The 16,362-nt window shown below is 34.5% G+C and overlaps 1 protein-coding gene across 2 annotated transcripts in view; it reads right to left on the bottom strand.

Annotated features, from left to right (window-relative positions):
• Positions 1-7: 7 nt before the first annotated feature.
• cep72 (centrosomal protein 72) overlaps positions 8-16,362 on the bottom strand; it is a 17,547-nt gene continuing 1,192 nt past the window's right edge. Inside the window, exons 3-15 of one of the 2 annotated variants that reach the window (XM_033992711.3) lie at positions 15,696-15,823; positions 14,470-14,662; positions 14,256-14,376; positions 13,578-13,756; positions 10,064-10,134; positions 6,972-7,026; positions 4,990-5,187; positions 3,782-3,969; positions 3,061-3,184; positions 2,586-2,776; positions 1,961-2,087; positions 1,029-1,140; positions 8-744 (exon numbers count right to left, since the gene is read on the bottom strand). In XM_033992711.3, the coding sequence (XP_033848602.3) occupies positions 597-744; positions 1,029-1,140; positions 1,961-2,087; positions 2,586-2,776; positions 3,061-3,184; positions 3,782-3,969; positions 4,990-5,187; positions 6,972-7,026; positions 10,064-10,134; positions 13,578-13,756; positions 14,256-14,376; positions 14,470-14,662; positions 15,696-15,823 (1,835 nt within the window). In that variant the 3' untranslated portion in view covers positions 8-596. The remainder of the gene's footprint in view (positions 745-1,028; positions 1,141-1,960; positions 2,088-2,585; positions 2,777-3,060; positions 3,185-3,781; positions 3,970-4,989; positions 5,188-6,971; positions 7,027-10,063; positions 10,135-13,577; positions 13,757-14,255; positions 14,377-14,469; positions 14,663-15,695; positions 15,824-16,362) is intronic. The other variant, XM_033992712.3, reaches the window with a different exon arrangement.

Genomic DNA, 16,362 nt, shown 5'->3' with positions numbered 1-16,362 from the left:
CAGTGTGTTTACACTGAAAAAAGTGACCGGAATTTGTCCTCTTGTCCTCTCAGTCCAGAATCCGTAAATTTAGATGTTTTTTTATATATATTTTTAGTATATTAGTTAATTTTATTATTTTATCTGTCTTTGTGGTTGCCATCAAGACCTGAGACTTTGAAATACCACTTGCATTTGAATCATGAAAATAGTTGCAAGAACACAACACATATAAAGTTCAAACTAAAGGTATAAATGATCATCCTGCCTTGATTACAGCATCTTTCTGTATTTTTAGAAATGATGTATACTTTTATATCACAGACAAAAAAACCTACCACCTCCCGGATCAACACCATCCTCTACCTGCTCCATTCGTCCAAGCAAGGACAATAAAATATAAAAAACAGCAGCTTTATTTCCAAAATATGTTTTACATTTTAATGCACACAATTGTATGTATCACAGTAAAATAGTCATTAAATGTTACAGTAAATTGATTTTGACAGGTAAAATCTAAAATATGCAAAACACACGAAATACACCAAGTTTAAAAAAGTGAAATACTGAAAAAAATAAATAGGATTTTTAAAAAATATTCTGTTAAGGTTCCTGGATTAATTTCCCTTGTTAGTGGTGGAAATAATGTCCATGTTTTTTTTCAATTCATTGTAACTCCAGTGAAGCTGTTGTACTTCAGTTCTATGACGTGAACGCATCTCCTCCAGCTCAGCCAGCAGATGCTCATTGGTTGAAACCAAAGTTCTGAAATGAAGGAGGAAAGGGTAAAAGAAACTTCCATGTAATTAAAGTTTATCTACCAAAAAAAAAACTATCACTGTTCTATGTAGATAGAATATATAAATTGAAAATGCATAAAATTAATTAATAATGAACACACTTTTTTTTGCATCACTGTCTAAGTTTCCTCTTCAGTTCAATAAGATAAGTGGTATTTGGCATCCAATCCATATAATTTACTTGTCCTTGTCACAAGTTGGCTCTCTCAGGGATAACAGCGTGAAGAGAAGGAGGTTATGAAACTGTACCTGTGACTTTCCTGTAACATCTCTGTCAGTTCCTGAATCCTGCCAAAGTGCTGGATCTGCTGCTTCAAGCTCTCAATTTCCATCTTAAGCTGTTGATTGTGGCTCTGCATCTCTGCATCAGAATAAACAACCAATAAATTAGCTAAAACCATTAGTAACCTTGTAACCATTTCATTATGCCCAATGTAATATCTGGTATGATTTTGTGCAATGCAACTCATGTCTTCCTACTATTTTGTTTAATTAAATCCTTTTTGTTACATAAATACTGAGCCTGTAAAAAGCTTAGTTTGGCAGTGAAAAAAATATCCTTAATGTATTTTACTAAACTTTCAACCAAAACCTGTTTTATGAGGATCTTGTGTTTTTCAAAACATTTAATCGGTTATGTCTTGAAAATTATAAACCACTGTGTTTAAACTTTGTGTGTGTGAAAATGAATGTGAAATTAAACATGCATTCTATTAAACGTGAAGTATATTTACTGCCTTATAAATACCCAATATATTTCTAAATCTTCACACTGTTTAGCATGAACATGTTCTGCGGATTTTTGCTTACCTGTAAATTGTGTTTATTTTACAAATCATTACTGCAATTCTTAAGTAACAAAAGCTCTTACCTTTTGTTGCAATACAGTATGTTAGTGCTTTATTCAGTACAGGTTTTTTTGTTCAAATGTTTTGCATTTTAATAATAAAAGAAAAAAGCTGGTGTCAATTGGGTCTACTGAGCTTCTTTTGATACAGTACTGCTAACAGTAACACAGTTAACCAATTATAACCATGGTAGTAATACTGTCGTCATGATTTTTTGTTTCTTTCTTCTACCAAGACTAGCATAAGTATAGAAAGTATGGCACATCAACAAACTTAATGCAGACAGGGTTATACAATGTCCCAACTCCCAGTAAATAAAAAGGAACACTTTACCAAAAATCTGAAATTCTGATGGATTGGAACTTTTGGCATTCAATAACTTTTGTTCCATGATTGTAAGTTGGTTTTCCATTGACTTATTCTTTTCCATAGTTAATTTCAAATGTCTCCCCAATGTTTCCTAGTAAACCAAGGAGAATATTAATGACTACAGATTAAACCATTTTAATGCATAGGCACATCACAGAAAAGTATTCAGTTGATCGTCATTAGAAGACAAAGTAGTGATTCCTGTCTTATTTACCACCCAGAAAGAGAACTGGAAAGACCACTTAGAACTCACTCAATAATGATTACTGTCCTGCCAATATTCAGCTTCTTTTATACTCTGAAGACGATCACAGTGGGTTCTAACTGTGTAAATCAGCAACCTGCCTTTTCAGAGACCACGGGCAAGCTTACTTGACTTTCTGTGCACCCACAATAATAATAATAATAATAATAATAATAATAATAATAATAATAATAATAGATTTCCTACCAACTTTCACAACTTCAGAAATCTGACCCGGGTTATATTTTTTTCTTTTTACAAGTTACATGTTTTTAAATAGTTTTTGCCACCAGTTTAATAATGCACATTATTTGCTCCTAGTACAGAATGCTATCACATACTCACTGTCTCTTTCTGCGTCTGGCTCAGCTGGGCATTAAGTGCCTGTATTTCCAATAGAGCATTCTGCTCCTGTTTGTCTTTCTGGATGTGCAACGCTTCTTTCTCTTCTTTGAGCCTGCTCATTTCATCTTCAAATCTTGAGTGGTCTGGTTCTTCCACTACCCGTATTGCAGCCAGAGTTTCAATAGCTTTAGCTGTAAGATTTCAGGAATAAATAATATAGCTCTATTATTAAGATAAGTGTTAAAGAGAGCTGGATGATGGCAAATACAGATTCTGCTGCGGTAAAATACAGCTTTGATAAATGCATATTAAATCTAGTACCTCATTAAGAGTAAAAATAAATAATGAAATATAGGGAGACTTGTGCAATAGCATAGTTATTTAAAGCAGCTAACTTTCTGTTTGTGAAATGCATCTGGTGTGAAATCAATTCATGCACAACTTTTACGAGCAATGGATGAGATGGGCTACTTACTTAGGAATTTTTCATTAGAGTGAAGAGACCTTTTGCCATTCCAGTACTTATCTACTTGATCCAGGAGGGATTCCAAAAGTGTTGGAGCAACAAGTTTTTTAAGAACTGGAAGGGAAGCTAAAATCTGAAATAAATACATAAATAGGTACATATTATGTCTGCCATATATATATATACTTTTTTTTTTAAATTCAAAAAGGGCCAGATTAAAGTAAGGCTTTTGATTTAATCCAACAATTCTTACTGTATTAACAACTGTATTAATCCTTTAAAAACTGCAAATAAACTGTGTTTATTTAACATGTCCTAGGCGTACCCAAGTTGTTTCTTACTGCCTGTTTAACATTAAGGACCAAGGCAAATTGTCAAGTAGGAATAAAATCATTTTACCAATATCAAATTAACAAAAAACTACTCGTAACAACAATTGAATCACTCACTCATTTCAAGTTCTATACTATAAAAAGAGTTTTAATTTGCCTTTGCACTTCAAAACCGGGCCCCAAAACAAAAAGAGGTGGTACATAGCAAGTACAGTAATAGAACTTTTACTGAAAATATTTTTTTTTTACACAAAATAGAATACAGTATAATCTGAACTGATGGTGGCTAATAATCAGTTCTTAAAAGTTAAATTCAACAAAAAAACAAACATTGTTTTCTTGTTTACTCCATGGTTTCCAATGTGTGTATTAATACAACAATTTTATATGTTGCATACCTCTTTATCCTTCTCACTATATACCATCCCACCTGCAGGATTGGAGCTATCGACATGATAACGAACTGCTTTTTGTGCCTTTTTGTGATTTCCTGTAGAATCAGGAACGCATTGCTGAAGAAGTTCATCAGAAGCAGGAGAGAATCCTGTAACAGATGATGGATCACCACCTTTTGGACCTGCTAAACCTAAAAAAAGAAAATGTATCCTAAATTAATAACAACCAAACAGATTGTTGTGTTAATGTACAATGAAGTGGAAACTAACACAGAAAACAGCACTGTTAGGCATCAAAAAGTACACTGCTTGTGCCAAGAGGAAAATGTAATTGATAACTGAAAAACAAAGCATATAATGTTGGTTTACCATAGCGTGCTGCAAATCAAAACCAAGTCTATGTGTATTGTAATTATCAACACAGACACACAAGTTTTTTTTTAACATTATTTTTGTTTACAATTTATATTTGAAAGAACAGTCACGCACTGCACTGCTATATCCACTATAATGTTATTGGCACAGTGTGCCAAAAAATCTCACTATAGTATATGGGAATTTATTGGTATGCCAATAAGCACCTTCTGGAGTTAAGAAGCCAAACATGTTTTTATATTGGGGGATATCCTAGGCAACATTATAACACATAGCTTATAAAACCTGTCTAATCCAGCCCTCTACAAACTGGCATTTTGTATAATTCTGCACAATTATTGGGTCCTACTCAAATCCCTATTGAAATTAATGGTGCGATAACCTCTACAATCCAGCACGATTTGTAAAGCATTTCTGCCTAAAATCAATGCAAATCTGACTGTGCAGTCCAGCACCAAATCATGAGATTCATAAAAAGTTTATAATCAACTATATAGCGTGAATACATACATGTGCTTGTTCACGTAATAAAGTAAAATTTAAACGAACACAATACCAGAGTGGATATACCTGGGGGAGTACTTAAACTGTATGTACTGTATGTTTTTTAAAGTGTTCAAACAGTTTGTCATTTACACATTTGTTTTATTTTGGGTACAGATTTTACAGTACATCTTTAGACCGGCACTTTTCCCGGTCCCAGATAGGCTTTACCATACTCAATTGTAAGATACCAGTAAGTAAAATTACTAAAAGAAATGAACAAATTTCGTAACTAGAAGTGCTTATCGAAGTCTTAAAGTACTCAAATCATAAAGATCCATTCTGTGAGTTACCTGGATGGGGTGTGAAGTGTCCGCGAGCTGTGATCTTGTGATAGGCCTCAGCCTCATCCTGAAATTCTGCGTGTAGATCTTTTGGCTTGTCTTCTGAGAATGTTACTCTTATCCCTTCACCTCCTCTCATACCGTCTCTGGCTGCTTTGTTGAAAATACAAGACCTTGGTGGGGAAACGTTGGACAGGGGCTGATATTCTGATTAAAAAAAAAGAATACAATTTAGTTAGACATTGAAACTGAAAAAAAGTTGTAGCCATTAAAAAAACAGAAATGGTAGCCTTGCCACTCCGCCAAGTCCTCCCAAATCAACCCGCTGCCCCCCAAAATGAATTATTAGTATCTTATTAATGCCACAAATGTTCACATTTTCATAAACAAGATTTCAATATTTGAAGGTGCTCTACAGTAATCGATTTCTTTTTACAAGGGAGTAGACATTACAGAGCTCGTCCCTTCCGACAGATGAGCTGGATGTAGAGAACTGCATTCTTAATACCCAGTGTTTTGTAAAGTCTTTTTGAATTTCTTCTGTTAAAATATCCTTATTTAAGTCAAATTTAGATAAATGTTTACTTAATTTTGTGTATTGTAAAAAGTGTTTATTTTAGTGATACACAGTACACAAAATAATGTACTATTTGTATTACAGTACAATAAAAAAAAAAAAAAACTTTTCATTACATCATAACATAAACATGAGTAGTATAAAATGTTATGTGAAAGTTCCCAGTAGATTTTTTATAAGAAATGCATATACTGTAATAATATAGTGCTAAAAGTACCGTTACAGTATTCATAATGTTAGGCACTTTTTTTGAGAAAATGTAGCAAACTTGTGCCAGCTATTGTACTGTACCGACTTTTAATAGGTGCACCTTGTACGTTTAAGCAAGCTTTTGCTACCTCCACCTGGTCATCTTAGGAAATTACAGGAGGCATGTTTTGGCTTTTTAACTTTTTTAAATAAAATATTTTTATTGTATTTTTTTAATGTAATGTATTAATAATGTAATGTATTAATTATGTAATTGTTAACCAATGCTTTTTTTGTATTACTTTAAATTTGGAGTTTTTTTTTTTTTTATATATTAACTGCTCAGTGCCAAATCACTTCCTGTGTAGAAGGTAACAGCTGTACTCCACATGGTAACACATATTAAATTTAAAGGCTTGAATAGAAAAAAAGAATACATTAATAGCATATTTCAAGAAATGTCTGTACTTTTTTGTTATCATGGCTTTAGTACAAATACTCTTTAATGGATTATACTGAAAGATCCTTTCCATTAGTCTGGTGAAGAAAACCCTTAATACACTGAAATAACTCTAAACACCCAGTTGTATCAGTACTTGCATTAGTTTGTACTTGCACTGAACTGCTCCAAACCTTGCTGCATTCAAATACTGCTCCTACCTATAACTACTTCCTGTATCTTGTATTTGATTTTACTCTTCTAGGTATCTATACTCACGTTTTCTGTAATTGCTCATTTGCAATCATTCTCATCCATTTATCGTACTTACTACGTGTTCTTACTGGATTTTACTCATATAAGGAAATAGTTACTGTAAGGTTTAACTGCACTAGTCGAATTTGCTCTTATAAGTTACTGTATGCTTTATACTTACTTGAATTGATTTCATTGTAATTTCATAATTGCTCTTATCTGTAATGTGATATTTTATAATGTGATAACCTATAATGTGGTATTTTATAATGCAATACTTTGTACTGTGATAACTTGTGGATAAGGGTGTCTGCTAATAAATAAATACATAAATAAAATAAGTAAATAAATAATAATAATAATAGTGATGAATTAAACTTACTGTATTCCTTTGAATGTATGTCACACTTTTTTATGTATGGTAACTGCTTCCGAAAGCCAATCATTCATTTTTTTTTTTTAAGCACTCCTGAGGGTTAATGTCTACTTTGTGGCCTGGAGCTCAATTTTGAAAACGCCACCAAAACTTACTTTCATTAGGTTCCAGGAATTTCACACATTTTTGTGTTTCAGAGTCCTGAATTACCTAAAACATAATGGTAGATACAAGTTAGAAGAAGAGAATCAATTTGAACATAACTTTATTTAAACGTTGAAGTACCTTACAAATGCTGATTACTTTCCATTTTATTGTATTTTATGTCTGAAATCCCCGAAACCTAGCAACACTTAGCTACCATTATTTAATATGAATGCATGGAATACATTAGTGATAATACCTTGTGATATTTCTAGCTGCTAGACACACAACTTAGTTTACAGGAAAATTGTGAGCTGTGATGGGCTGAATACCTTATTCCCATCATAAAATGTTTTGGGATCTTGTAGCTTTGTATGTATTTATTTATTTATTATTATTATTATTTATTTATTTATTTTGGTAACAAAAAAAGCTAGGGAAACAGGGTTGGAGGTGTATCACATTTTGATTCTGAAAGGAGTCAAAGTAAACTAATTTTAAAACATTCTTCTGTCTTTATAATATATTGTATTGCATACATCTCCAGTAAACGCTAGTTTGGTTACCCCCCAAGCACACACACACACATATATAATATATAATGTATTATTACAGCATTTCAAGTTATGTAAACTACTTTGTAGTCCCAATAGCTTACTTATCAACAAAAAATAAGGAAAAAAAAATACTCGCAAAAGGTATTTCAAAACTGCAATTGAAAAGTGGACTAATATACAAAATCCATATTTATGAGGAAGTTAATCTTTTATTCTAATACAAAAATAACCTTACAAATCTGACTATTCAGTGTATACACATTACATTTTACTCCTAATATTTTTACATGATTTCATCAAACACGTTTTATTTAGCGAAAAGTGCTTGTTTTCAGTCCAACCCCAATGCACTCCCCTTCACAGATCTCAAATTGAGGGTTATAGACCAGTAAATAGTACTGGTTCCCTAAATATTAGACATACGATGGCAAGAAAAATCCCTGAGCTCTGATTGGTCAGCCTTGCACTAGACCCGTGATGTTATCCCAGCATAAAATGATGGCTCTAGTTCTGGTGTTGTAAGGAATTAGTAGACCGGGGAAAAAGCGGATCACGCAAGCGCAGTAAGGCAAAAGGAAGGCGCGGCAGCAGTGTGATTAAAGGGGAGGTTAACTACATGAATCAACATTTTCTATCTTGTCATTTTATTTGCCAGATCGTATGGTCATGTGTTCACACACCACTTTCTTTTTTATTTATTTTCTGTCTGTAAAATATATGTGGGTCATTCCACGCCAACTCAACCAGAAAAGGGACATTTCGTTGCCTGTCCATCTCAGATTTTCCTAGAAAAATTCACCTGGGGGTTTTCTGACATGCTGAGTTCAGAAATTATTATTATTTTTTTTTTAATTTCCCCTTCGACCTGTGACCTTGCAAATGTGTTCACAAAAGAGAAAATAGTGGCTTGGTCAGGTGTCAGAGGGCTGCCAAGAGCCAGCAGTGGTTAGCTTTTTGGAAGTGTCTGTTTTGTATTTTGAGTTTGTTGAGAGTTACGAGTAAACAATTACAAAAGCCTACTGTGTATATACCAGAACCAACCAAATTGCATTTTTTACTCGTTTGCAGTAAAAAATAGTTCAGCAGAATTGTAAAGGTATATAATAAACCTAGAAAAAAATCTCCTGTTTTTTAAATAACAAACTTGAGAATGTAAAAAAAAAAACATATGGTATAAGGCATCAACATATCTCCCCAATACTGATACGTATGAATAACCTACGTTACTATCGTCTATATATTCTATATATTTATATGAATGCTATATTGCTATGAGTTATAATGTGTTCACATAAAGAGTTGACTAATATGAATTTAACTGGATGTAATATCTATGTTTTATGTTTTTACTTTATTTATTTATTTATTCTTTTAATGTATTTTATTTAATATGTGAAAAGTGTGTTGACTAATCCCTTTACTGCAAGAGACTTTGCAACATAAACAGAATTTATAAAAAATCCAAAAGCCAAAACCAAAATTGCAAGTAGTAAAAGAGTTGAAACAGTATTTCAGCAAAGCGGTGTATAATTGTGAATGGATCTGTGGTATCTGGTTTATTGAATCATAATTAGTAGTCTGCATTATAAGAAAATGCTTTTATCTGTCATCTAACAGTTGTTGCGTGCCTTGCTAAAAAGTCGCCGCACGCCACTGCTATTCAGTATTTTCCCGGTACTATTTTCTAGGAAATACACAACATTTTCATTAAAATGCTGTTTTATTTTGACTCCGACATTGTAATAAAGCAGCCCTACCCTGACCTAGGATACAGCAGGTACGTTTAGACGTCAGAGGATCAAATAACGTTCAAACGTTGCACGTTGCTTCACAAACACATTATCACCTGATTCTGTTGGCCAATGGTCAATCAAAGTCCAATTAAGTGCTGGGCATAGTAACAAGCTTGATCAAAAACTAAATTGAAATACACTTTTTATGATTTCAAGGTGAATAAAAAAGCCTTGTTCTGTGCTGATGTCACGTTCATACCTTCTGCAGTTGCTAGCTCTGTCAGCACAGCGGTTGCCCAAACGTTCGCAAAGTACCAGCTAACTTGGAAAAATGTGGCCTCGACTTGCACAGATTCTGCTCATCATACATGGCAAAATTTGCCAGGGACATTAAACTTAATCAGAAATCAGAACTGCTACGCATCATATTCCACATGTAAAGTATGTATACTGAACATTTTATTTCCCGATTTTTACCATTGTTTCAATTAAAAACTAATATTTCCCGATGTTATCCCTATTTTAATATTTGTAAAATAAAACTCCAAAAAATTCCCGGGAAAGATTTGTTAAGATAAAAACCGAAAATGCGGAATGCTAGGAATGGGTTACCTAGTCATGTTGTTGAGGCAGAATCACTTGGATCCTATAAGACCCAACTTGACAACGTTTTGAGACCAATTAAATACTAGGAACCAGTTGAGCTCAGAAGGTTATTATTTTAATGTTTTTCATATAAAGTACAACATAGATCAAAGAGTTAGTCCCAATACAGTTCTATAAACCTTGGGAGAGTTCATTTTGGGTGTTTACCTGCTTTGAAGTAGCAGTTTCGTCTCCATCATGATAACCATTTAAACCTTGGACATCTTTCTTAGGGTTACCTGAAAACAACAAACATTTGTTAAACCATTGTTTAAATTAGAGCTTGTAGGACACTGCAGAAATACATAATGCCCCTTTGGCTAAAAAATAAATCATAAAGGAAGTTATTTATTTTCTGTATATCTTCAAATTGACAATGCAGCGTTGGTTTTACAGCTGTCCAATCATTAAGGAGCACAGGCGGGACATAAATATGCTACGGTCAGGTGTAAGAATAGCTGAATTTTGCACGATATTGTATTATAAACCTGTTATTGAGAATTATACTGAGAACGTCGAAGTAATATTTCTAATTGCTTTTTACAAATTAAAAAAAAAATGTCATAAGGCAACAGAGACATTGTAGTCGATTTGGTTACAAATTAAATTAAATACACCACAAATACCTGAACTGACACAGGGATATACTCGCCACTGCCAAAATTGAAATAATGAAAGGTATCCATGGCTTACTGGTAGCTGTCAATTAAAAAAAAAAAAAAAGTACACTGCTTGAACTGTATTTTGTTCACTGGCTACAGCAATCTAGGATGTCTAATGAAGTCAGCACAATAACATGAGCGTTCCCAAAGTCACTTGCGAGCCACTGTTACACTAATTCCTAAAATAGATGTAATTATGTGGAATTACTTTCTCTGATACTTTCTACGGCAGCATGTTAAGCAATCACTTGTCAATACCCACAGTATTTTCAGGGTACCTCTAATAAGACTCAGAACAACTTAATTTATTATTATTATTATTATTATTATTATTATTATTATTATTATTATTATTATTATTATTATTATTATTTCTTCGGTGTATCAGTTTTGCTAGATGCAATAAAAAGGAGAAGTACAGGAAGCCAGGTCCGTAGCTGTAATGGTAAACGCAGCTCAGCTGTCTTGTGTTTTCAGGTATGTGCTGACAGTGGACAGAATGAACGTCCGCTCTGCAGGAACCACACCTACGCAACCCTTAAACTACAACCTAGCCAAGGCTGTATGTAGAAGCAGGAGTCGCCATATGAATACCGGCTCATAAGTAGGTTAGTTTAGGGGATCCCAAGTAATGTATAGCAAGGGTTACGAAGTGTACCTGGTTCCTGGAGCGGGGCGCCTCATTCAGTAAGGCTAGCGCTCGCCCTGTGTGGCAGATTTTATTTGTAGTTTTTGTACAGCCTGCTGTATGTGTCCTCTGTGCGCTACCATCGTTGGTAGCGCCACATGACCTGTTTGTTTTCGTTTTGTGTGTACCCTGTCACACATGTTAATTGAAGAATGGGTTAAAACTTCCCAGAAAATAATACGAGCACCACCGACGCTGTAGTATAGACAGGAGTATTGTCAGACAAACTGAAAAACCTACTACTACTAGTAGCAAAGTGCTCAAACATATGTTTAGATTTAAATAGAAAAACATTCTAAATGGATTTTAGTAATCAGTTTTAACCTAACAAAGATATCTGAAACAAAAAAATAATAAAAATGTTTATTAAAAACTAAAAAAACCTTTTAATACTCAAAAATCTGCTCATTTAACTGGAAGTCCATCAGGGATTTACAGTGCACGCTGAACTAACTTTGAGTATCAATAGTTAAAAAATGATATTATATTATATGAACATAACATAACAATTCAGACAAAAAAATCAAATGTGTGCTGCATTGTTTTGATAAAATAGAAAATCGTGGACTTGGTTGTACAAGAAGTGCCTCTAAAAACACCACTTCACACTGTAAACACAGAATGAGTAGCTGGCCCAGTGCACTACTGTACTGCATTAAAACATGTCCTTTTCATTTTTATTTGAAAGAGAAATGTTTTATTTACCATATCAAAATATGATCATAAAATGTGTAAGTACCCCAATAATCCAACTGCCCCATCCAGTTACTGGAGAAATATATAATAAAATGTCAGAAGAATCTGCCAGCTTTCTATCTTTATCCATGAACCAGACTAGATTCAATTAATGTGGGTGATAAAAATATCTGGTATATTTGCAGGCCATTAGGAAAACATTTTAGCAATATCATAATGGCAAAAATGTGTTTTAGAAACGCTGTTTTGTACACTAATTTTATAGAGCTCATAGGCAACATTGTCATAATGGAGGACTACATTTTGTAGAGTGTCATTTTATAATGCTTATGTGGAAGGATACATATAAAAACAAAAATATTGGAAAGCGTTATTCAGCCCATTGCACTATATAGTAGTGAAATGTGGGGCCCACTCACAGACCAGGACTATACAAAGTGGGACAAACAGCCAACAGAAATCCTGCATGCAGAATTCAGTAAAAATATACTAAAAGTGCAGAGAAATACAGCAAATCATGCATGCAGGGCTGAATCAGGCTGCTACCCACTAATTGTTAATATTCAAAAAAGAGCAATAAAATACTAGGTTCATTTAAACCACAGTGACCCAAAATCCTACCATCACAAAGCCCTGACAAGCCAAGGGCTTAGCCCAGAGAAGAGTCCCCTCAGCCAGCTGGTCCTGAAGCTCATTGCACTGAGCGGCACTGACATCAGTCAGCTTCAGTACAGCACTGCTAAAACATTCCAATCAGAGTCAACTAAATTATATCTCGCCTCAAACACTCATACCTCACTCATTGGGACAAATAAACTAAAACACAAAACAAACTGGAATGCTATTGGGCCCTAAAAACAGACTTTACCCTGGCAGAATACCTGGTCAGGGTGAAAGACACAAAGCAGAGGCAGATCCGGACCAAGTACAGACTCAGTGACCATCAAAACAGGACGACACAGACAGTCCTGGCTGCCCAGAGACAGGAGGCTATGTGGTCACTGTGAACTGAGAGAAGTCGAGACAAGAGACTTTCTCCTACACTGCAGTAAATGCAGCCAAACAAGGGATGCATTCTTTTTAAAAAAATTGTAATTTCTCTCCTGCAATTCCCACACGTGAGCAGTCCAGAGAGAGTGGCAGTCCTACTAGGTGAGGGACATACAGTCCCACTGGCTGCCCAGTATGTGTGTGCTTGTCACAGCCTGAGGGACACACAGTGAGCACTCTGCACAGGTGTTTGTTTATTTACGTGATCCATTTTACATTCCTACCTCTATTTAATTATTCCTTTTCATTATTTACTTTTAATAGTGATGTTCATAATGTTTATCTAATGCTATATTATATACTGTACTTTATAACTGCTTTGGCAATACTGCTAATGTTGTCATGCCAATAAAGCACCTTTGAATCTGAATTTGAGAGAGAGAGAGAGCTAGATTAAGTGTATTGCACTGTGATAACTAAATATTGGGTGTGTTTATGTTGGGTTTGTAGGGTTTTGTTTACACTATTCCTACGTTTCGTTTTGTTATTATTAAAACTGCGCAGAAAGTGCTAAACTGCAGTGTCCGTGTCTGGCTCAAAGGGTGCGGACCAGCCTTGCCCAGACACTACGCCCCAAGCACCTTACCTTGTAAAGGATAAAGTTCAGCCTCTTGGGCCTTCTTCACGGATCCGGTTATTACTGGAGGTTTACTCAAATCCCAGTTGCACTTTGCAATGAGGTTTAGCACAGCCTCATCATCCTCATCAAGCACAGAGCATTTTTTAGACAGACAGCTCACATACGACACCCTCGGTTGATTAGTCCTGTAAAAATACAATTATTATAGTACCAACTTAATATTCATATACTAGTATCAACATCATCGTACAATTTGCACCAGGAGGTCTATGCTTTAACTTCACATTAATCAAACATTTTATGAGGGCAAACTGAATTAGTAATGCACAGGAACATATATTATGTACAATATATTACAAAACATACGCTTTTAACTTTACGTGGATTTACGTGGCAGAATGTGTTGTTGAACAAAGTTTTTTATATATATAAATATATATACACAGTATATATACTGTATATATATATATATATATATTTTTTTTTAAATTACAATAGACTGGCAGTGATTTTTTGGGGATACACATGTAAAGCCATCTGAATGTCAAAAAATGTATGTTGAATTTAGATTAATCCAATTATGTATGGGAAGATAAAAGGAAAAAAATGTAACATTCGAAAAATTGCGTCAAACTGTTTAGTTAGAACTGTACACATGGTGAAGATGAAAGAGTTTTAGCTTACTTGTACCTCTCATTCCCTGTTTCTGATTCAGGGGAAGAGGCTTCTTGGTTTTCAAATGGTAATTCTGTACCAAAATGCAGAATGGCTGCTTTACGTTCACTGTCTCTGACTGGACGATCATCTATAAAAATAAGAACAGAAAAAAAACAATACTGACATACCATACAGTGAAATATCATCATAGAAAAGTATTGCTTGTACTTGGAGCACATACCTAATTTTCTTAGGTTGGGAAGCATATGTACAATGAAGAGCCGGTAATCTGGTTCATTTTTCACTACAGGATTTAGTCTGAGGTCCAACTCTGTCAAGGCGGTCAGATTTCGAAGATGAAAGATTTCATTTAATGAAGGAATACTATTATAATACAGATTGAGTTTTTCAAGCAGCTTTAAATGTTGAATCCCCTGTAAGAAAAGAGAAAACTTTTATTTGAATTACACATATTTAAACTAGAAAAGCAGTTACCTTTGTGCAGTGAGTGCCAAGAAGACATCTTGAATATTTAGAAAGATCTAATTTGTCAAACATGACCCAAAGCATACCCCCGCCCCCGATCCCAGAATAATATATGTATTATTCTTCTCAGTGTTTTTTTATCTGTTTGTGCACCTTTATATTCCCATGAATGTAGACTAACCTCTGGAAAAAAATTCCAGCCTTGTTAGCATTACAAGTCATTTCCCAGTGGGTACTGAAGTTAGGTGAAATACTGTTGGCTAGTGGATGAGCTACTTAATTTTGAGCATTAAGAGGTGTTTCTACTGACATCATTATTAAACAACTTTCACACTGGCACTCCTACCCTGGGTTCTGGCTACCCGGGTCAAAATCCCCCCTAGTGTGAAACCACGTACCTGGGACTTACCGAGGTTAACCCAGGTGGAAACGCTTTGACCTGGGTTGAGCGAGACAAAATGCATGACGGCCGTTCGTAAACCGACAAAATAACAATTTCACTTCTGCAAGAAACATTTCTGTTTAGCCATATTTTTGTTGCTTGAGACAGACCATGAGCCAGATGCAGAAGGGATGAAGAAACATTTGCTCTAAACAACATTTGGGCCAAAGGTTCAATCCAGAGAAGCTTGGATGGAAGCATCCGTAACAAGCTACTTCTGGGGCATTGATTTGCGCATTGTGTACTTGTGTCTGTCACCCAGGTCAACCATGCTTTATTAAAAGCAGTGTGAAATCGTGTAGCTAACCTGCATGACACCGGGACCAGACCGGGTAGGTTCTGACCCGGGTAGAGCATGCCAGTGTGAAAGGAGCTTTCGACATTTTGCAAGAGTGTTGTCCTACTGTATGTTTTTTAAAGATTCCTCTCTGCTGAGAATCTGCATACTGTAGAACCGTGGAGGCCATCACGTTCACACAAATAACCTCCACCCCCAGTAATACTTCATGTTGCTAATTAAAAAGGTTACAAAAACTCACTTCTATTGAGACCAGTGCATTTCGAGAAAGGTCCAGAGTTTTTAAACGACAAAAGTTCTTCAGGGAGTTTCCCAAATGGTAGATTTTTCCTTCATAGGTTCCTGGAAGCAACAATGACCTGACATCCGCTGGAAAAAAAAAAGTAATAGTTGTTACTATTTGTCACACTGAAAAAAAAAATTGTGTTCATTCAATAAATGTATTACCTGTTACCAGTTATACATTGTTGGTCTGTTAAAATAAAAATAAAAAATAACAAAAAATCAGTAATAATACACATTTCAGCTGTGGAGAAAAAAACCAAAAAAATAACACAGGATCAGATTCTGTCATTTAAAGGTATGTCATTGGCTGGAGAATGTTTGGTATAAAGTTTTGTGACCAATCAGACTTCATGTAAGGTGCAGTAAACATAATCCATATTGATATGAAACCTTTGTTTTTAGTCTGTAGGATATGTGCAGTAGGTCAGCTAATTAACTTTTTAATATGAGTTTCCTGTGTACCTTTGTTAGAATACGCATTAAAAAGCTTGAAGCACCTACTAGAAATAAAAGTTAATGAAAATTAAGGAAATCAAATACAGTTATTTTACGGTTTTGTATGCACACCAAAACATGTTTATACAGTAAACTACAATATTACAATTATTATTATTATTATTATT

Source organism: Acipenser ruthenus, chromosome 3 (assembly GCF_902713425.1).
Source record: "Acipenser ruthenus chromosome 3, fAciRut3.2 maternal haplotype, whole genome shotgun sequence".
Taxonomy (NCBI): Eukaryota; Metazoa; Chordata; class Actinopteri; order Acipenseriformes; family Acipenseridae; genus Acipenser; species Acipenser ruthenus.
Note: the sequence above shows the minus strand (reverse complement) of the source record. Positions and strands in the feature narration are given on the sequence as shown.